General features: G+C 43.7%; 1 protein-coding gene across 1 annotated transcript in view; it reads right to left on the bottom strand.

Moving 5' to 3' along the window:
• The window catches only part of ASPM (assembly factor for spindle microtubules), a 2279206-nt gene that overhangs the window by 1477712 nt on the left and 778620 nt on the right, over positions 1 to 22874 (bottom strand). The window contains exon 14 of the mRNA XM_044080257.1: positions 20621 to 20839. Within this exon, the coding sequence (XP_043936192.1) occupies positions 20621 to 20839 (219 nt within the window). The remainder of the gene's footprint in view (positions 1 to 20620; positions 20840 to 22874) is intronic.

Genomic DNA, 22874 nt, shown 5'->3' with positions numbered 1-22874 from the left:
TTTTCCACTTGGACTGGATCCACTTTGATTTTATGGTAGTAGATTTCCTGTAAAATCTGAACCACCTCCTCAGAGAAGAGGTGCCTTTTAAGGATCAGAACCCTATCATTCATGGAGTGAAACAGACAGGCTAGATTGGGATGGAAAAGCAGACCTTGCTATTGAGTGACCACATCTGGCTGCAACTGTATCTTCCAGCAATTTCCTTTGGACAGATTGAGTATGAGGGGGAAACCAATGTTGTATTGGCCAGTAAAAGGCCTGAAGTAGAAATTTTGGAGTTTCTTTTGGGCTTTTAGAAGAAATCATGGAGGCAGTGGCAGAGGAGTGAAGGCATAGAGGATCCTCTCTGATCACTGGAAAGAGAAGGCATCTGTCCTCCCGATTAAGGACAAAAACGATCCTGGTGGAGAACCAAGGAAGCTGGTGGTTTTCTAAAGAGGTCTATTTGTGGTATGTCCCACTGATGCCTGATTGTTTTGAAGACGTGTCTGTTCAGGATCCATTCGTGGGGGTCCTCCAGGGTCCTGCTTAAGCAGTCTGCCAGCAAATAAATATCTTGTGAGGGAATGTTTGCGGCTGTCAAAGTAATGTTCGCTTGTGTGGCTAGGTGCCATGTTTCCTGTGCTAGCCTTCACAGTGGGAAAGAAAGTTTGCCCCCCTCCCCAATTTCTTTAATTACTACATGACTGAGGTGTTGTCAGTGTACACCAATGTGTGCGCCTTGTTTACTTATGTGGGAGAAAATCTGCAGAGGTTGCAGAAGAGGTATAATTTCTTTCAAGCTTTTCAAGAGAGGAGAAAGCCATTTCCCATTCACTCGGTGAGATCCTGTCCATGCTGCCATGGCCTGTTCAAAGGATCTGTGTGAAAATCTTGGCTGGGTGGGACTGGGGTGAAAGGAAGACTAAGGGTGACCATAACACGTTTCTTCCACCAGAATAACTCCTTTCTGAAACAAGGTTGGAGAGAGTCAGGGTATCCAGTGGGTGGGAATGCTGGGACCACACAGATTTCAGCTACCACTGAAGTTTCCTCATGTGTAGTCTGACCAGAGGAAGCACTGGGATGGTAGCTGCCATAAAACCCAAAGCCCTGAGGATCTCACTTGTTGTGTAGTGGGACATGGAGTACAGGTTTTGGAAAAATTTGGCCAGACTGAACCTTTTCCCTGAGGAAGAAAGGCATGCACTTAAGTGTCCAGTCTACAACCCAGAACCCAGAAAAAACTACGTCCTGAGTGGATGTAAGATAGGATTTTTTTTAAGTTGTTTATGAATCTCAGGATTATCAGGAGATGTACCATGTAATGCACATGCTTAAGGAGGATGTCCATGGAGAGAGCTTGGATCAGTAGTTTATCCAAGAAGAGGAACATCTGAATTCCTATGTGTGTGGCAGTTAAGCCACCAATGGACCTAGATACTTTGTAAATACTCTTGGTGCTGTAGAGGGAACAAAGGGCAAAGCAGTAAACTGAAAATGTGAAGAGCCAGAGATGAATCTGATGAATTTCATATAAAAAAGGGTTGAACGAGAATATTAAGGTAGACATCTTTTAGGTATAGCAATACCAAAAAGACGCGAGGAAGAATGAAAGGCATTAGGGTATGAAAAGAAAGTGTTTTGAAAGTATGGACCATCAAGAAAGCACTTAAAAAAAAAAAAAAAAAAAAAAAAATAAAAATAAAAAAAAAAAAAGATCCAGAATGGGTCTCCACTGTCCTTTCTTGATGCCAGAAAGATTCTGGAACAGAAACGTTTTCCTATGAAGGACGTTGGCACTCTTCCTATGGTGCTCTGATCTAGTAAGTCTGAAACAGGATCGAGCAACGAAAGCTGGTCAAGAGGTGGAAGAGGCAGGTCCTTTACAAATGGAATGCTTTCCTAAGACATGACATAACCTTCTTTGATGATGGTCGGAACCCATTCGTCTGTAGTTACCATTACCCAAAAGGGGAGGGAGAAAGTCTTTTGAGTAGAGGAACAGAGGGTTTGAGGAGAGGGCAAGAGTAATTGGGAAAGTAGTCAGAGGTTTTTGCTTCCAAAGGAGGCCTTCCTAAAGGAGATTCCCTACATGGTTTGTCTGGAAATATTTTTCTTAGTGTTTTTCTTTGTGACTGGGCCTAAGCTCCCTCTTAACAAAAGTAATAGACCTGGTGGGGTACTTTCTCTATTATCTAGGGACTTCAGAGAGTAGAATTTGTCTACAATCTTTCATAGTTTTGTAGGGCTATGAAGAGACGGTTAGCCTGTGGAACAATCAAGGGATCTTTGTCTAAGGGTGACTCTAGAAATTTAGATTTGAAGTCCTCAGGGATTGGCTGACTGCACATCCATGCATATTGTGTAATAATGCAGTCTGTGGCAACAGCCCTGCAGGTGGTATCTACAGTATCATAAATGCATTTTATCCTGTATTTGGCTATTTGTGCAAATTCAGACAGTAATATCGGAATTTGCTGCTTAGAATATGCTATGGGTCTGACATAACCTTTTGCAAAGACTGTAGTATAGTGAGCAAATACTTTTGTCATTTGAGTTTAGCAGTTAATATCTCTGAAAATTAAGGTGGTGAAGGTGTAAACTTTATTTCCCAACATCTGTCCATAGCCCTGCTATCCTTCTCAGTGGGAAGGGTATTAGCACTGGGGAGCAGCATGCATGGTTAATCTGAGAAGAGGGACTGCAACAGGGTTAGCTACAGGATTCTTATACAGGTATTTAAGGTAATCAGATACCTTATAGAACTGGTCTAGTATTTTAGGTGTTGGTGGTTGAAAATCAGGAGCTGAACAGGTTGACTGGAAGGTGTCCTGGTATACCCTCTCATTGCAGGGGACTGGCAAATGAGCTGGTGTGCCAATTTCCAGAAAATTACAGTACCTTTTTGTGCATCACAGATATGCTTTGATTGCCATTCAAAGTGTATCAGTGTCCTAAATAGTTTCTCCAAAAGTGGCCTCTTCAATGGGAGTACCTGGAGAAAGGGAATCTCTTTCATTGAAAGAGAGCTGTGCTGGAGAATAAACTTGTGAGACGTAATCCAGAGAATGATCAGAGTCTGTGTCTTGTTCTTCCTCAGAGGAAGGAGAATCTTGACTATGTACTTGTAGTATGGCCTGAGGCAGATGGGTCACAAAAGGAGGTGGCTTTGGGGCCATAATAGCTTTAAATAAGCCGTGGAAGAAATTGATCAATTCTTTTTCGTTAGAAGCAGAAGAGGAGGTCACATGCCGATTTTGTTTTTAGGCATGACATCTGCCAGAACAAGTCTTGGAGGTATGGACCCTTGGTGTACTTCAAGAGTACCTGGAACCTCTCCCATCTCTATTTGACTGACTCCATGTGGTCCCTCTGAAAGATAAGGCATGGTTCTTTAGAGGTTTCTGTAGCCTGGAAGGCCAAAGAATCTATACCAGCCTCCAACAGGGTCTTGGTAGTGGGCAAATTAAAGGATATTGGGCGCACCACAGGTTCTGCAACCTCAGTGGGAACATCTAACTCAGAAATGTTAGAATGCAAATTATTATTATTCAGGACTTACTAGTATAAGGAGCAAGGTCTCAAGTTTCTTCTTTGGTGGAAGTGCTATATCAAGTGCTAAGGATTCCACCATCTTTGACTGGCCACGCATTTTAGATGCTATGATTCACAGAGCAAGTTAAAGGAGGAAAGCCTTGACCTAAGGGTTTTTGGAACAAATGAGCAGCAAATAGAGCAGGCTTTGTAGTTGCGTTCAGGGCCTAGACAAAAAAGGCACTTGGTGTGAAAGTCCTTGTACAGAATCTGCCTACTGCATGTGCCCTCACCTCTCCTAGCTGACATCTAACAAAACAATTCTAAACACAGTCCGAAAAAAAAAAGACTTTCTCAACAGGGACTTATATGAAAAGTGAACAAATGAAGCAACAGTACCAACGACCCAACACAGATCAGTTTAATGGATGCAGGACCTGCATTTAGGCTGGTAGTGAGACACAGTCTGGGGAACTCATGCGCATATCTACCTATATAACCCCATGCATATGAGTGGAAATCACGCATTGGACATACACTCTCAGAAAGGTAAAGCTTTGGTACTACGGACAGATGTGAGCAGACGAAAACCCATTTGTTAAAAATATTCCAACAGTGGTTTCAATCCGGACATCATTCTTAACCCATCAAAGAAGATCCCCCTTGTAGGTCAAATGATAAGTTAAGAATATGCGTGATAAATCTGATATCAAGGAAACAATCTGATGGGTTCTCTGGTTGTGAAGAATTCAAAGCAGGATCAATACCATAGAGTAGGAGAAGCAAGAAGATGGTACAAGGAACAAGGTTCAATACCAGAACTCTCAAAGGAGACAAAAATGCTTTGTGAAGACTTGTGCAAAAGACCAAGTATCTGTGGTACAAACGTCTCCAGTGGAGAATTTCATGAAGAAAGTGACAAGTGGCAGCCACTCCTCTTGTGAAGCAGGCTTTGACCACAACATCTCTCAGGAGGATTTACATGGTCAGATAACAGAAGACAGCACACCTAAAATACTTCTAAATCATCTGTTATAAAGGCTGACCTGGATCAAAGCATCTACATCAGAAGGCAGCAACTAAAGTGTAGCCAGCTGGTATTGTAATAATTCGGGACAATTTTGGGAAGGACCACAGTTCTTCCTGTACTGTCATGGACCTGCAAGACTGAAACCATTCCCTTCAAAGCCATCAAAGATGTACAGAATTAATTTTGGTTATTTTCCATGAAGCCTGCAATAAGTACTAGAATCATGGAGAATGGGGTGGGGTTGGTACAGAATCCACAGGATGGAGAGAAAACATCCACATCATGTACTCTCTTGACCTACTGCACCCAGAAGAATATGACAAAATGCACTTTCCTGAATGGAAAGTAAGAATTCTGATGCATCCAACTACTGAAAAACCTGGACTTGACATGACCTCTGAGTTTACAATTTCAGGCGAAGACTGGAGAAGCAGCTTAGAAAGCCTTCCTGTTTGCCTCAGTATCCCTGGATGGGAACTGCTTAACAGTGATGCCTGGGTACTGCTGACTATCTGTGATGCATTAATTCCATGCACAAGCGTAAGATCTTAAGCGCTTCTACAGATTTATACATCACATGGCACACTGCATATCTGACCAATGAGAAAAAATGCTAGCAGTAGCTTCACCTGCAAGGTCTTCAAGACCAGGAAGACTGCCTGCACTTCCAAATGGTTGAAGAGAATTTCCTTATCCACACAAAAACCATGATCCCTGAAGTTTTCCACCTAACCAGGGCAATGTTCATCAGTACGACTGATGACTGGGGTATCTGTAGAAATGGGCGAGCAACCAAGAAACTGATGGGTGTCACACACACTCCAGTGCTTGTTGACAGGGTCTAACACCAGAAGATAATTGTTAAGCATATGAAGCCTCTGCAGTCACAGACTCTCTACAACTTGCTGCAAGACTTTGTAAGCCTTAACGCATGCAAGAGATACTCATAAGGATACAGTAGCCGTCAAGTCCTGAGCATGCTGAAGAGCACAGGCCTGGACACTGCACCTTCTCCTAGGCTGCGAAGGTTATGATGTCATCAGTTCTTCCTAAAAGCAGGAATAAGGAGTGAAGAAAGTACAGTTGTGTACACTTACCATAAATGCATAAGTTAGAGTGTATTCACTGTTGCAGTCATCACACTTGGGCTATCTGCCTGCAGGTAGCCCTCAGTCGGCCCGAATACCAGAGTCATGGGATTTCTGCGTCAGATGCTGTCGCCTCTTCCATGACATCAGGGATACAAAACATGCAGCAGATGCCATTACACAAGTTTGTCTTGCCCCAGATGTCAGGAGCCCCCAAAATAGGAAGCAATTACATGGAACGGAGCACCCCCAGTAAAAATTAAATACCACTGCCATAAGATATGGGCATAAAAGAAGATAGGTAGAAAGTATAGAAAAGTCAGGGGGATGGAGGGAGGGTAACCAGGACTGCAACAATGAATACACTCCAACATCTACATTTATGGTAAGCGTACACAACTGTACTATGTTGTTCGTGTTTCACTGTTGCAGTCATCACACTTGGGTTGATTCCCAAAGCTGAGGAAGGGTGGAGGCAGTCAAGAAGTATTAGGGCTGGCTAGCAGGCCTTGCAAGACTGCTGTGGCAAGTCCAGCTCTGGATTTAGAAAAAATTAGTTAAGTGATAAATGCTTGCTGAAGGTGTGTACAGAACTCCAGGTTGCAGCTTCCAGGATGTCTCTGGTAGGGACCCCCCTGAGAAATGCTGTAGAGGTTGAAGTAGCCCTAGTGAAATGAATACTGATCCCTTGTAAGATAGGATTTCCATGGTGTTTGTAGCAGAAATGGATACAGTGTACTATCCATTTGGAAATGGTTAGCTTTGAAATGGCCTTGCCCTCTGCCCCTGTAGCAAAGCTGACTAGCAGCTGGTCAGATTTTCTGAAAGGTTTAGTCCTGTCAAGGTAGAACCTGAGCTGCCTGTGCATGTCCAAGGAGCGCAGGATCCTTTCTCCTTTATTCTGAGGATTAGGAAAAAAGGTTGGCAAATGGATGGATTGATTTAAACCCACACCTGATATCACCTTGGGCCTAAATGATGGGTTAGTCCTGAGGGAAACTCTGTCCGCATGGAAGATAATAAAGGGTTCCACAGTCATAAGGGCCTGTAACTCAGACACTCTTCTTGCTGAAGTGATGGCTAGACATAAAGCTGTTTTCCAAGAGAGGAATTTCTGCTGTAGCAGCAGGCTCAAAAGGGGGAAGCGTGAGCTTCTCTAATACAAAGTTAAGGTCCCAGGCAGGAGTGGGAGCTCTCCTCGGGGGTCTTAAATTGTTAGCTCCTCTCAGCAACTGTTTGACCAGAGGGTGAGAGAAGAGGTGTGGCACAGTATTGTAATGAGCTGAGATGGCAGAGGCATGAATCTTAATTGATGAGAAGGATAGGCCTTTGTGGAGCAGCTCTGCTAGATAACCTAGGAATTGAGGTAAGGTGGGCACGCCTGTGTCCTTTCCCTGAGACTGGCTCCAAGAACAGTATCTTTTCCACTTTTCTGAATAGGATTTCCTGTTACTAGGCCTCCTGGCCTCAAGGATGACATCCAGCACCTGTTTGCTGAGGGTTGCTGGTGATGTATTCCGGGAATAAGCCAGGCTGCTAGGTTCAGGGTTTGCAGCTGAGGATGCAAAATGTGGCCCTCCTGCTGGGACAGCAGAGAGGGGGGGGGTCTGATGTAGGTGCCAGGGTGGCAATGCTGTCAGACTGCGTAAAATTGGGTACCAGTGCTGGCATGGCCAGTCTGGTGCAATAAGGATTGTCCTTTGTCTGTCCTGTTTGATCTTCAGTAGTATTTTCGAGAGGAGGGGTAGAGGGAGAAAGGCATAAGATTGACAGGTTTTCCCATGTAAAGGATAGGGCATCCACTTTCCATGCTTCGCTGTGAGGAGTTCTGGTGCAAAATTTGCTCAATGGATGGTTTTGGGGGGAAGAAAAGAGGTCCACCTCTGGAGTCCCCCAGCTGTGGATTAGAAGGTTGAATGAGTTGGGATTCAGTTTCCACTCGTGTGGGTCCATTACATTTCTGCTTAAGTCATCTGCCAGTGATTTTGTTTGCCTGGCAGGAACTCAGCTTGCAGATGCACTTGATTGCTCAAGACTGTATTCCACAGACTATGACAGCTAATTATGTAATTTGCATTGGTTTTTACTTGATTTAGAATCAGCGATCAACAGACATTTAATATATGACTAATACATACATATAATATTTTTGTTTCAGTTTTCATTTTTATTTATTTTTATTTTTATCTTTGCATATTTTATTTAATGTCATTTTTTATGTAAAAACTGTTGAAGCTTATATATTTAGAGCACGATATGCACTTTAAATAGGATGGACATAACATATGTTTTGATACATATTTTAGTGATGTATTTCTTTAAATGGAAGTGCTGTGTTGGCGCCAAAAAGTGTTTAAAAAGGTTTTAGTTAATTAACTAATTGATTCTGATGAAGTCCACATGCTGGTGGATGAAAGCGCTTGATCCGTTCATTTTTTCTTGAACTAGTGGTTTTGTACCTTCATGTTTGTCGTGTGGAGTTATTTATATTAAACAGGATGTATTATAGCTTCGCCTTGTGTGCTTTATCCTTCTGGACAAGTTTAGTGCTGTATTCCACAGAGCAATGGCTAACCTGCAGAGTGGGCAGGAATGAGTTCCCCCGTGTTTGTTTATGGACCACATAACTGAGGTGTTGTCTGACTTTATCAAGAGTTGTCCTGGAAGGATAAGGTTTTTGAAGGCTGTCGGGGCATTCTGTACAGCTAACATTTCTTTTTGATTGATATGCAGGTGCATTTGTCTTGGGATCCAATTGCCTTGAATGCATTTGCATGCTATGTGAGCCCCCCTATGCATCTGATGAGTCTGTTGTCAGGGTTTGGGTGGCGGGGGGGGTTGAGTGAAAGGGAGTCCCTTGTTGTGGTTGCAAGCCTCTGCCCACCAAAGGGCCTCTGTCCTTAAGCAAGGAATGATAAAAATCACTGTTTCCAGGTCCTGAGAATGTTGACACTAGAGACTTTTTAAGTACCATTGAAGTTTCCTCATATGCAGTCTAGCATATGGAATTAGAAGGATGCATGAGGCCAGGAACCCTAGTGCTTGCAGTATTTTTCTTGCAGATAGCTGGGTTTGGGTGGCCAGTAGTTGATGTAATTTGTCAAAAAAAACTGCTTTTCTGGAGTGAGGAATGCCATCTGAGAAGTTGATTTCAAGCTTGCTCCCAGGAATACAATCTTTTGGCTGGGTACCAGATGTGATTTATTTTCGTTGATGGTATATCCCAGAGAAGTTAGGAGTCTCTTTACAAACATCAGGTGCTGAAGTAGCAATTCCTGACTGTCCGACTGAATCAGGCAATCGTCCAAGTAAGGGTAAATTTGAATGTTTCTCTGCCTATAGTATGCAATGGCTGGGAGCCAGGCACTTTGTGAATACTCTGGGCGCAGTACATAAGCCAAAGGGAAGTGCAGAGAACTGATGGTGCATAGAGCCTGCCCTGAAACGTAGATATTTCCTGCAGAATTCCCTTATGGGGATGTGCAGATAAGCTTCTTTTAAGTCTAAGGTGACCAGCAAGGAGTCCTTGTCTAGCATAGGAAGCAGCTGCTGGAGTCCTTGTCTAGCATAGGAAGCAGCTGCTGGAGTGTAAGCATTTTGAATATTGGTACCACCAGGAAGGTGTTGGGAACTGACAGATCCAGGATAGGGCGCCAAGAGTTCTCTTTTCTTGGCACCAGAAACAGTCTGGAGTAGAAAAGTACAGTTGTGTACCTACCATAAATGTAGATGTTAGAGTGTATTCACTGTTGCAGTCATTACAATTGGGTTATCCTGCTGGCAGGCTACCTGCAGTCGGCCCGAGTTCCAAAGTCTAGGTCCGGCGTCAGTTGCTTTTGCCTCCTCCCTGACGTCAGTGCGCCAGGGGTATAAAAGATGCAGCCGACACCATTTTCTTCAGTTTTTCTTGCCCCAGATGTCAGGTGCCCCTAAAATGGTAGGCTAAATTATGCCAATAAGCATGCATACACAAAAAACAACTTTTCCTTCATCTAAAAGCAAATACACCACATAGGTTGTATAGAAGAGAAGTACAGATAAGTCCAAGAAAGGAAAAGGGGGATGGTGGGAGGGTAACCTGGACTGCAACAGTGAATACACTCGAACATCTACATTTATGGTAGGTACACAACTGTACTATGTTCATCGTGTTTCACTGTTGCAGTCATTAGAATTGGGTTGAATCCCAAAGCTAAGGCTGGGAGGCTAGTGCTAAATAGGATTAGGAGAGGCTATCAGGCCCTCCAGAACTGCAGTGGCAAAGCCTGCCCTGGATTTAGAGTAGAGAGGTAAGTGATAGTGCTTTGTAAAAGAATGCACTGAACTCTTAAGTTGCAGCCTCTAAGATGTTTCTGGTTGGTACTCCTCTGAGGAAGCCTGCTGAAGTGACTGCTGCTCTGGTTGAATGTGGCCTAATGCCCTTAGGCACTGATTTGCCATGCTGTGAATAGCAGAAATGAATGCAGTGGCCTATCCACTTTGAAATAGTCTGTTTCGAGATAGGCTTTCCTTGTGATCCTGCAGCATATGGCACTAGAAGTTGTTCAGTCTTTCTGAAAGCTTTGGTTCTGTCCAAGTAGAAGCGTAGCTGCCTGTGAATGTTCAAAGAATGCAGAAGTCTCTCACCCTTATTCTGTGGGTTTGGGTAAAAGGTAGGCAAATTAATTGTTTGGTTAAGGGCCACACTGGACACTACCATAGACATAAATGTAGGGTTTTGTCCTAAGAGGAAACCCTGTCAGGATGGAAAATGATAAAAGGTTCCACAGCCATGAGTGCCTGTAACTCTGAGACTCGTCTAGCAGAGGTTATTGCCAGGAGCAGAGCTGTTTTCCAGGATAAGAATTTTATATCAGCTGCAGAGGCTGGCTCAAACAGAGGCAGTGTGAGTTTGTCCAAGACATAGTTGAGGTCCTATGCAGTTATTGGTGCTCTCCTAGGAGGTCTTATGTTTTTGGCCCCTCTGAGATATTACCTTAGTAATGGATGAGAAAAAATAGGTGGTTCTGTATTGTAATGAGCTGAAATGGCAGAGGAATGAATTTTAATTGATGAAAAGGAAAGGCCTTTATCCAGCATCTCAGTTAAGTATTGCAAAATCTGAGGAATATTTGGAACAGTCGTGTCAATACCTTGTGCCTGGTTCCAAGCACAGAATCTCTTCCATTTTTCTGCATAAGATTTTCTGGTGCTAGGCCTCCGGGCCTCCAAAAAAACATCCATCACTGCTTTAGAGAGAGGTGTGTCTTGAATGGCTACATTACCAACCATGTTGCCAGGTTTAAGGTCCTGAGGTGGCTGTGCAGTATCCGACTGTCTTGTTGGGTCAGTAAGTGAGGAATTTGAGGTAATGTCCAAGTTGGGCATTGAGACAAGCTCTTTAGGATTGGGTACCAGTGCTGGCGGGGCCAGTCTGGGGCAATCAGTATCATTTTTGGCTTCTCTTGTCTGACCTTGGGGAGGAGAGGCAGAGGGGAAAAGGCATAAACTGTTAGGGTTTTTCCTGCTGAAAGACAGAGCATCCACTTTCCATACTTGCTTGTGATAAGCCTTTTGCAGAATCTCTGTAGTTGGCAGTTGTGAGGGGAGGCAAATAGGTCTATGTCCGGGCATCCCCCGTTCCTTGTTATCATGCTGAAGACTTGTGGATCCAATTTCCACTCATGGGGATCCATTAGGTTTCTGCTTAGTTCGTCTGCCAGAGTATTTATCCTTCGTGGCAGGAATTGTGCTTGCAGATGTACTTTGTAAGTGAGTGCTGTGTCCCACAAGTTCATGGCTAGTCTGCAGAGGGGGTAGGAATGCGTGCCCCCCTGGTTGTTTATGTACCACATGACTGTAGTATTGTCCGTCTTTATCAGTAGTTGTCTTGGATGAAGTAGATCCTTGAAGGCTGTCAGGGCATTCTGAACAGCTAATATCTCTTTTTGATTGATATGTAGATGCATTTGACTTGCGAACCATGTGCCCTGAATACATCTTCCTGCCATATGGGCCCCCCAGGCATAATCTGATGCATCTGTTGTCAGTGTCTGCCTGGCTGTGGGTAAGGTGAATGGCTGTCCCGTGTTGAGGTGGAAGGCTTTTGCCCACCATTGAAACTCCTGTTGCAGGCAGGGAATGAGGGTAATTATTGTTTCCAGGCTGTGGCAATGTTGAGTCCAAACACTTTTTAGATACCATTGAAGTTTCCTCATATGCAGTCATGCATATGGAATTAGCAGTATGCAGGATGCCATGAAGCCCAAAGCCTGCAGAATTTTTCTTGCAGATAACTGGGTCTTTGTTGCCAACATTTTGAAATAAGTAGTCAGTTGTCTGTTTGCCTGGCATGAGATAAGCCATCTCGGCAGTTGTATTTATGCTTGCACCCAGGAATATCTCTTGAGAGGGTACGAGTTGTGATATCTTTTCGTTTACTGTGTACCCTAGACCTGTTAGTAATTTTTTTTACAAACACCAGATGCTGTAGTAGAATGTCCTTGTTCTCAGCTTGAATAAGGCAGTCGTCCAAGTAAGAATATATTTGTATTCCTGGCTGCAAAATGCAATTACTGGTGCCAGGCATTTTGTGAAGACCGCGGGCGCAGTAGATAAGCCAAAGGGCAGTGTAGAGAATTGGTAGTGCATTGAGCCAGCTATAAATCTGAGGTATCTTCTGCATGATTATCTGATTGGGACATACAGGTATGCCTCTTTTAGGTCTAAAGTCACAAGCCAAGCCTTCTTACCCAGCATGGGCAGAAGCTGCTGCAGAGTTAACATTTTGAATTTTGTAATATCCAAGAATGTGTTTAGGATAGACAGGTCCAGTATTGGTCTCCAGGCTTTGTCCTTTCTGGGTACCAAGAATAGCCCTGAGTAAAATCCTTGTCCCTGCTCTTGCTGTGGTACTTGCTGAATGGCTCTCATGTCCATGAGGGATGAAACTTGGTTTGTGCCTCTGCCCACTGATTGCGTGGCAGGTCTGGCATACCGTTTGGCCTTGGCAGGGTGTGAAAGTGGAACCTGTAGCCTTGAGATACGATATTTAAGACCCATTTGTCCTGTGTGATCATATGCCAATTTTTTGAAAAAAGTGCTAGTTTTCCCCCCAAAGGAGCTGCCAGAAGATAAGTGCTTGGTGCTGGCAGGGGAAGTCATTGAGACGGTTTCCTGTATGGCTCTGATTTTTCCTCTCCACTTTTGGAGGTAGAAGCACCCCATTGTTTAGATCTGTATGAGCCTTGGGGCTGTGATCTGCCTCTGGGGCGTCTGTATCTGCCTCTGTGGCCTGACACTGGAAAGGACCAATTCTTTGTAGGCCAGTTCCTGCTAAATCTGGGAGGCTGTACCTCTAAGAAATCCTTCACTGTTTGCATAAATTTAGCTTTGTCCTCCATTTTCTTCAACACCTCTTCTGGTTTAACACCAAACAAGGTATCATGTTGTAATGGAGCATCTAATAGTTTTGCTTTAACATGATCGGGCAGATTCTGTTCTTTTAACCAAGCATGCCTCCTAATGACAGAACCTGTAACTGCGGCCCTGCAGGAGGCCTCTAAAGAATCAAAACCACATTGCAAAGTATGCTTTCCCACTTGTTCAGCTGCATGCAATAAATCCTGCATTTCTTTGTTTTCTGCATATACTGAATTTGTCAACATTTTCTGTCTAAGCAGCGACATAAGATATTGCTGATATTTAATCATATGAAACTGACAATTTAAAGCTCTTACAGCCAAGGTAGCAGAAGTATAAATCTTTCTCCCCCATCTGTCCAGGGTCCTTGAATCCCTATCAGAGGGGATAGGGTTTTTTGCAGTGGAAGCCTTAACCCCCTTGGGACCCTGAGAAATAGCTTCTGGGTCAGCAGCAGGGTTTTTGTAAAGAAATTTATGTGAATCAGGAACCCTGTAGTATCTGTCTGGCTTAACAGGAGCTGGTGGTAAAGAGTCAGGAGACAGACTGGACTCTGAAAACACATCATCTACAATGTCTAAAACAGGAGGAATAGCATGGGGCCGGTGCTGAAGTAATAAAAGGATGTCTCGGAGCCTTTTCTTGGATTCTGAGCAATTGGCTCTCCCAGTGGAAATGCTCCCTCATAGTATGCAGGGTCTCCCCAAAAGAATAATCCTCAGGAGGAGAGGCTGAAGGGATAGATTCTTCAGCATCAGAATCCTCATAGGGAGGAAGGGGAATATTCCTGGTTCAGAAGAGGAATCAGAGGAAATGGAAACCTGATCTGAAGATTCATATTCTATCTCTTGCCTAGGCCTCTTATCAGGAGGGGGATGGGAACCCCTGATCAAAGTAATTAGGTCTTCGGCCATTTTAAGCATCTGTTTTTTCGGCATGGAGGCCTGTCCAGGAGAATGCTGCACTTGTTTCTGTCTTTAGAGCTGCTTTAGTCTTTGCCTTTGAAGCTGAAGTTGATTTTACATATAACTGTGTAGGCCTGAAAACACCCCAGAAGCCGATGATTGCTCTGCGGCTCTGGACCCATCTGAGGGAATAGTTTCCGAGTGCCTAATACCTTGAGTTTCCAGCAGCCTAGTCGGCTCCACGTGGGAGTCGGAAGCAGCCTGTGGCTCTGAGGTAGCGGGCATCAGGGGCTGCGAAAGTGCCTCAATGAGAACCGGCGACAGGCCTAACGGAAGCCTCGTCGGTTCTGGACCTCGGATGCCTGTCCTTTTCTTTTCGCTTTTTATAAACTCCTGTAGTCGGCTGTTCCGACGGCATTATATAATTGAATCTTCTAGTAATGAAATGCAAAATCGTACCGACGCTTAATAGTGCATTGATTAAATCTAGCACAAAACCAACAACTAGCAACGTCGTGGTCAGAGCCTAGGCAAGGAATACAGTAAGAATGAAAATCCTTATGAGGTATTTGCTTCCCACAAGAAATACAATTATTAACTTTTTCTGACATCGGTCTGGAGCAAGAAAAACGTTTCCCCAATGGGGTACTTAGCTTTAATGAAGACTTTGGATCTGAAATTCGAATTTGAAAATCTCAGGAGTTGGCCGACCGGCACTTGCGAACTGCTTTTGCTTCGAGCACCGCGCGGCAAGAAAGACTGAAGAAAATGGCGTCGGCTGCATCTTTTATACCCCTGGCGCACTGACATCAGGGAGGAGGCGACAACAACCGATGCCGGACCTAGACTTTGGAACTCGGGCTGACTGCGGGTAGCCTGCCAGCAGGATAACCCAATTGTAATGACTGCAACAGTGAAACATGATGAACATCATGCTTGTGTACCTTTCTCTCTATTGTCTAGTCTGACAGATTTGTAAAGGCTTAGATTGCTATAGATCATATAGGCTGAATAAAATAATAGACAATACTGACTGCCATCCTGTAAGTGTTAAAGGGGAAATTGCATGTAGTCCTCTGCCTTCACCTACACAGATCATTGGGGGGATGGTGGATTGGACCCTTTACTGCAGTGGTTATTTTCTACAAAGCAATAACTGCTACAGAAGTATTTCTTAATCCAGCGAGAATACCACAGCAACCAAAGAAAAGAGAGAGCAGGGATTGCAGCTGTCTAAAAACAATGGCTGAGGGCAAGCTGTTTTAGCTTTAATTTCCACTTAGTAATATTTGAAAAAAGTCTGAAGGGATGTTCATGTTGCTGCCTCACAAAAAAGGCTGCAACAGGCTATTCACTTGGACAACATCTGTTTTGATACAGGGGTTCAATCTTTCTCTGTCTCGAAGATGATAAAAACTGGTCTCCTCTTCTACTTTCCTCATTCTTGTTTGAAACAGTACCTAGGTTCCTTGTATACAGCCAACAGATGCAGAATTCTTTCCCTTTATTCTGCATGCATGGGGAAAGAGTAGAGAGTTGAGTGTTATGCTAGACGCTCACTTCAGACACCACCTTAATCATACAGGAGGGGTTAGTCCTCAGGCTTTGGTCCTTCTTGAAGAGTGTAAGAGGCTCACTTGTTCATGACAGCCTGAAGCTCAGATACTCTTCAGGTTGATGTGATGGCCATTATAGAAAAGCTTTTCTAATAAATTTAAATGTATTCATTTGTTAAACAGACAAGTGCACTGGTCATCTTGGACACTTCAACCTAGAGCACAAGGGCAAGGGTAAATGTAATACATATGGACAACTTCAGACTAGGTGGTCAAACAGCATGTTTTTGGGAGAAGGGAAGAACCAAGAGTACTTGAAGAAAACTCAGGACGACACAGGCACAACATGCATACTCCACACAGACAATGCCTGGATGGTCTGGCCTGAATCCCAGATATTGGAGCTGTAAGAAAAAGATAGAGATCGAGATCTTAACCACTGAGTCACCATATCTGCTAATAAGGCAGCACTGAAGTGCCAGGCTGAAATGGGGCCAAAAAAGAGAGTTATGTACTTACCATAACTTGGCATCTGTATTATCCTATGTCTTCATTCATCATCACAGGGTCTTAGATCTGACATCGGATCCAAGCCGGCAATATTCAACAGACTGATCCAAAGTTCTAGCTCCTCCTCCTCCCACAATGCCCTGCTCCTCCATAATCCCCAGATAGAGTCTGCCACCATACTCCTGAGCTACTCCTACCAAGGTAGAGAGAAAACCACTCCAACTTCCTCCATGATCAAATCAGGAGGGTGGATGGAGGGTGGAAAATGTGATGAATGAAGACAAAAGATAACACAGATGCTAAGTTTTGGTAAGCACATAACTCTATCTGATGTTATCCATGTCTTCATTTATCATCACAGGGTCAGAGTCCCACAGCTACCACACATCCTGGGAGGCCTCAAGGAAGAAGGAGATGCCGGAGAACTGTGGAGCCAAAAGTCATCCTACTCCTAGAAATTTAATTTGGTTTATAATGGAGAGATCTAGTAGAATGGGCTCTAACACTACCTGGAATCTCCGGGTGGTTCAGATTACACAACATACAGATGAATCTAGATATCCATTTAGAAATAGTGACCTAAATGACTTTGAAGGCAACACCTGCTATCAGAGAAGGCCACAAAAAACTACTCTGACTTATGAAAATCCTTAGACCTATGCAAGTAGAACAGAGGCTGTCAGTGAACATCCAAGGGATGAAGGATATATTCCCCCCTGCTGGAACAGCTGGGGAAGAATACTGGAAGCTAAATGCACTGATTAAGAGTTGACTGGGTAGCAACCATGGGTAAGGAAGAGGGATTCTCACAGAAACCCTGTCCTTGTGAAAGGTCATATAAGGAGGAGTAATGGAGAGAGCTTGCAATTCTGAACCCCTCGTAGGTGAAATGATAGTGACCAGAAGGCAGTCTTCCAAAAGAGAAACTTGAGATCACATCAACTGGCAGGTTTAAAGGGGCTCCTAGTCAGAGATTGCAGAACCAACGTGAGGTCCCAAGGAGGCGAGGGGTCCTTAATAGGAGGATGAAGCAGAAAGACCCCTTTCATAAATGCCTTACAAAGCCTAGATGACAAGTTAGGTTCGGAGCTCTCAGGAAAATTAGAAATCACCACCAACTAAAGCTTCATAATAGAAAAACTTCTCCCTTTTCCAAGAGGGAGTAACAAGAACAAAAATACATCTCAAACCGAAGCAGAAAAGGGATCCAGATTCCTGCTCCTAGCCCAGATCAGAAACCTTTTCCACTTGCTGCTGTATACTTTACTGGTAAGAAGGTATTTTGGAGGCCAAAATGATGCTTTTAATAGGGGACGCAAGCCTGGACTGTTTAATTATCAGTGGAACTGGAGAAATCATGCGGTTAGGCAAAGGGTCCAAAGGTTTGGGAGAGGAAGTCCCGACAGGTGGGAAATCAGATCTTGACGGGGATCTAGTAGCCATGCCGGATACTTCAAATGAGACCTGATGAAGGGAAACCATGGCTGATGAGGTCAGAAAGGGGCAATGAGGATAAGAGACGTCCTCAGGCACTGCGCTTTCCACAGAACTTTTGGAATTAAAGGAACAGAAGGGCATGCGTAAATGAGACCCGAAATCCAATAGTGGAATAGAGCATCCCTTGGAGACTCCCCCTGAGGGGGGGATCATGGCAAAATGCATGCTGCATTGGAGGTTGACTGAAGAGGCACAAAGGTCATAGCATGGCTGACCCCAATGGTTGAAAATCTGTTTAGCCACTGAAGGACTGAGGGGACCATTCGTGAGGACTCAAGACTGATCTGCTGAGCCTGTCGGCCAAAATGATGGAATCCCCAGATTTGTGCACTGCAATAAGGAAGTGGCTGGAGGACATAGCCCATTCCCATACTCTTGCAGCCTCTCTGCACAACAGGTAAGAGCATGTTCACCCTTGTTTGTTGACATACCAGACGACTGCCATGTTGTCTATCTGGATAGCAATCGTCCCTAGAGAGAGGTAGCCCTGGAAGGCTTGCAACAACATAAAAACGTCCTTCATCTTTAGAACGTTTATATGCAACTTGGTCTCTATTGGGGACTAAGTGCCTTGGATGGTCTTCATCACAAAATGCCCCCTTCACCCCAGGAGGGAGATGTCTGCGGTCACTTGTGGCCGTGGGCAGAAGGACAGAGAAGGGCCTGCCTACAGAGAGATCCTGCGACTAAAGCCACCACATATGGTGACGTCTGCACACAGGAGTCAGTTTTGTCAGACAGGGGATGAAGAAGAGCCAACCATTGGACCGCTAACGTCCATTGTAACACCTGCATGTGGTACCTGGCCAAAGGAATAAGACGAATGACCAAGGAACCGAGAGACCGAAGAACCAAATGAACTGAGGAGCGAGGAAGGTCCAAAATCTGTGAAACCTGCTCCCATGTCAACTGAATTCTGCGCAGGGGTAAAGTTACAATCTCTGACACGGAGTCCTACCGAACTCCTATGAACTCCAACCATTGTGTGGGGATCAGATTGGATTTTACCAGTTGACGGTTATACCCAGATGAAGAAACAGGGGAATAACTTACTGAATTGCCAGAGTCAGTCAATGCCTCGAAGGTGCTGTGAGGAGCCAATCGTCGAGGTATGAAAAGACCTGGAACCCCTGCAGATGCAGGTAAGCAGCTACCACCACCATTAATTTGGTAAACACCCAGGAAGCTGTGGTCAGACCAAAGGGTAGGGCTCTAAATTGGTAATGACTGGCTCCTAGCCTGAAGTGAAGATGGCTCTTGGACTGCTTCATTATGCTGATGTGATAACAGGTGTCCTGGAGATCTACTGAGCACATCCAATCGTCTCTGCGGAAGAGGGGCAGAAAGAACTGAGCAGTGACCATCCAGAACTTTGACTTCTTGACTGAAAGATTGAGCTCGCTAAGATCCAAAATAGGACGCAAGCCCCCAGTCTTTTTTGAAATAAAAAGAAGTAAGAATAAGTACTGGATCTTTTGTCCTGCAGGGACCTCTTGGATGGCTCTTTTTAGAAAACGTTGAACGTCTTTGAGGGCCAAATTCCTCTGACTGGGTGGAATGTCGGGGAGGTAACTTCTCACCGGACGGGGGTTCTGAAAATGGAATGAAATAACCCCTGGAAACGATATTTAACACCCACTGATGAGATGTGATTTTTGTCCAGGGAGTGAGTGTAGGGAAATGTGACCCCCGACTGCCTCCATGGCAGAACAGCCAGGTAACACTTCAGGAGTGCTGGTAGGGCTGCTCAGAGAAGAGCTCCCTGGAGCCCTGATTTTGCGGCCTCCCCCACCATGATGGTGGCAGCATCCACTGAAACCTCTCCCCCTGCCTCTGGAAGAGAATTTGTCAGGAGCGTCCTAAAAGGGAGACTGCGCCTTATGGAATGCTAACTTTCTGGTTCCCTGCTAGGTCTTTGAGAAGGACCTCTGGGAGGGCAAAAAGCTAGATTCTTACCACGGACAGAGTCTTTTCTTCTTGCTCGCAGCGGGTCACAGTGTCTATGGAGGGTCCAAAGAAAATGGAACCATCGAAGAGGGCATTAGTAAACAATGCCTTAAAGGGTTCCGCATACCCGCACAAGCATAGCCAGGCATGATGCCGCAAGGCGATGCCAATGCCAGCAGCTCGAGAGGTAGCTTCCACAGTAATGGAAATTAGCCTCATCGAGGAATTTCGCGAGAGAAGTTAGAGTGGCAAGCTTGGGAGACACCTGCTTGAGGTTGGAGGTGGATAAAGTGTGCCAAATAGTTAGTCACCCTCGGTCCAAAGGCAGCTGAGGAGTACGCCTGCTTCCCAAAACGGTCCATCACCTGAGGCTCCCTTGTTCAGAGGATGGACCATGGAGCTCTACTCTGCTACCTCCTTCTTCGTGGCAGTGGCAACGATGATGGTATCAACTGGTACTCCTTTGCTCCAGAACAAACCGTTCACAGGGCAACTAAAGAATCTGTCAGCACACATACCTTGCATGCTGAAAGATCAGAACATTGACTTCTTTTCCTGTACTAGGTGACTGGAATTATTTTCCAGTGTGTACACTATATTGCAGGGAGATTGCTGCCCTCCTACGTATGTCATCTTTCAGAAGAGATATTCAGTCTCATCTGCATTGGTATGGTGGAAGCAGAGATGGAATGTTTCACTGTGACTTAGCTAAGAGAGTACACGAACTTCAGCAACCTGGCCAAATTTCCTGTAATGAGTATGGACATTGCCTCAGGTCTCCTGTAAGAATAGGCCACTGACCCAGGGGGGACTAACCTAACCAACAACACATATATATGTATATAAATTAGCAATGCAACAGTGATAGACAGATATAAACTCATTAACTGAGCAATCAATCATTGAACTGATTAAGCTCAAATTATGACAACATATACAAGTGGGGCACAGCTCAAGGGAATGACCCAAGACTGCAAACGTTTGTGGATTTACAGCAGTAATAGCTAAAACTGTTTGGCAGAAAAGGCTTCAAATAATTTTAAAACTGTATTGTAGTACTTTAACTTGACATTTTTATAACATTCTAACAGCATACAGGCAAAATGGTCTGATTTTTCTTAAAACAGTTGGGAAACATTAACAAAGAAAAATTAAACCTTTGCTTACCCTAGTGTTGTAAAAGGCCAAAACAGCATTAACCCATTCCATTAGGAGTTTCACACGTGAGCTCTGGTCACACAGCAGCACATTACTTGACTCTCGTCTTTCTTTCAATACCGGATGGCTGTCGGAAGCCAAGCTAGCCAGCTTCTGTTGTACACGCAATGTACGAGTCAAAAAATCTATTTCTTCTTTCAGCTGATCTACATTGAGCAGGATCTCCACCTTTAAAAAAATAAAATTGTTCAAAATGCTTCAAACAAATCAGTGTCAGCAAGTGCAGCTCTTCTGTTTCACCACTTAGAACAGGTTTTTCTCCATTACTGTTCAACAGATTTAAAAAAAGAGAAGGACACATGCAACTTAAACATTTCATTCTGCCATGGAATTCATTTTTAACAGACTACCTAAGCTCTCCCTTCACCATTTTAATTTTAAATCACTCCCAACGTTAAGATAAAGCCAGCATTCATTTTAATGTTTTTAAAATTACAAGATTCACATTTTATTATCTGCTTTTAAGATGAGATCTCTGCAGTGTGGCACAATGCACAAGTTAAGAGTCACGCTACTCTTAGGAAAATCTAGTCCAACTAAGTTGTTTTAAGATAAATGATTGCTTATCAAGTAAAATGTTTCTTTATAACCAAAGTAAAGGTTTAACTTCAAACTTTCAATATTTAAAACCCTTTATAAAAATGATACAAAGCTATTTTTTGTTGCAAATTACGGATAATAAAAACCTTCAGCATTCTAAATAGCTGTTTACACTGTAATAGGCATATATTTCTCATCACATTTCCATCTACACTCGATATATACCTATATATATATATATATATATATATATATATATATATATATATATAAAAATATATATATATATATATATATATATATATATATATATATATATACATATACATACACACAAGTCTCTGTGTGTGTGTGTGTGTGTGTGTGTGTATATATATATATATATATATATATATATATATATATATATATGTATATATAAAACTATATAGCTACGTATCTATAATATATATGTCTATATATTACACAGTTACAGATAATTAAATAGGAGTAAAGTCTACACACATTTACATTTGTTGGCTGAAAAATGACTAAGTACTATCACAGCAGTTTCCATACGTAACAGTGGTGTTGTCCGTCTTTACCATTAATTGTTCTGGAAGAATGTGGTCCTTGAAGGCTGTCAGAGCATTCTGTACAGCTAACATTTCTTTTTGATTGATATGCAGGTGCATTTGACTTGGGTTCCATTTGCCCTGAATGCACTTTCCTGCCAGGTGAGCCCCCCCCCCATGCATAATCTGATGCATCTGTTGTTAGGGTTTGGGTGGCAGGCGGTCCCTTGTTTTGGTGGCAGGCCTCTGCCCACCAAAGGAACTCCAGGCGTAGGCAAGGTATGATAGAAATCATTGCTTCTAGATCCTGAGAATGTTGACACCATAGGCTTTTTAGATACCACTGTAGTTTCCTCATATGCAGTCGTGCGTATGGAATTAGAAGAATGCAGGAGGCCATGAACCCCAAGGCTTGCAGTATTTGTCTTGCAGATAGCAGGGTTTTTGTGGCCACTTGTTTGAAGTAGGTTGTCAAATGAAGTTGTTTCTCTGGTTTGAGGTAGGCCACCTGGGAAGTTGTATTCAATCTTGCTCCCAGGAATATAATTTATTGACAGGGTACTTACCAGGTGTGATTTCTTTTTGTTTATGGTGTACCCCAGGCAAGTTAAAACCCTTTGTACAAAGGCCAGATGATTCAAAAGTATGTCCTGGCTTTCTGCCTGAATTAGACAATCGTCCAGGTATGGGTATATTTGAATATTTCTTTGCCTGCAAAATGCAATGACTGGAGCTAGGCACTTTGTGAATACCCTTGGCGCAGTAGATAAGCCAAAGGGCAGTGCAGAGAACTGATGGTGTGTGTAGCCTGCTTTGAAGCGCATGTATCTTCTGCAAGATTCTCTGATTGGGATGTGCAGGTATGCTTCTTTTAAATCTAGTGTTGCCAACCAGGCATCTTTGCCTAGCTTAGGAAGTAATTGAAGAGTCAGCATCTTGAATTTTGGAATCTCCAAAAAGGTGTTTAGAGTAGAAAGGTCCAGGATAGGATGACATGAACTGTCTTTTCTGGGTACCAGGAAAAGTCTCGAGTAGAAACCTTGTCCCTTTTCCTCTTCTGGTACCAGTTGAATAGCCCCCATGCTTGAGAGAGAAAGTACTTGTTTTTG

This window comes from Protopterus annectens, chromosome 8.part0, assembly GCF_019279795.1.
Source record: "Protopterus annectens isolate FY-2018-M chromosome 8.part0, PAN1.0, whole genome shotgun sequence".
Classification (NCBI taxonomy): Eukaryota; Metazoa; Chordata; order Ceratodontiformes; family Protopteridae; genus Protopterus; species Protopterus annectens.
The sequence above is the reverse complement of the archived record's forward strand: the minus strand, read 5'-3'. Positions and strand labels throughout refer to the sequence as shown.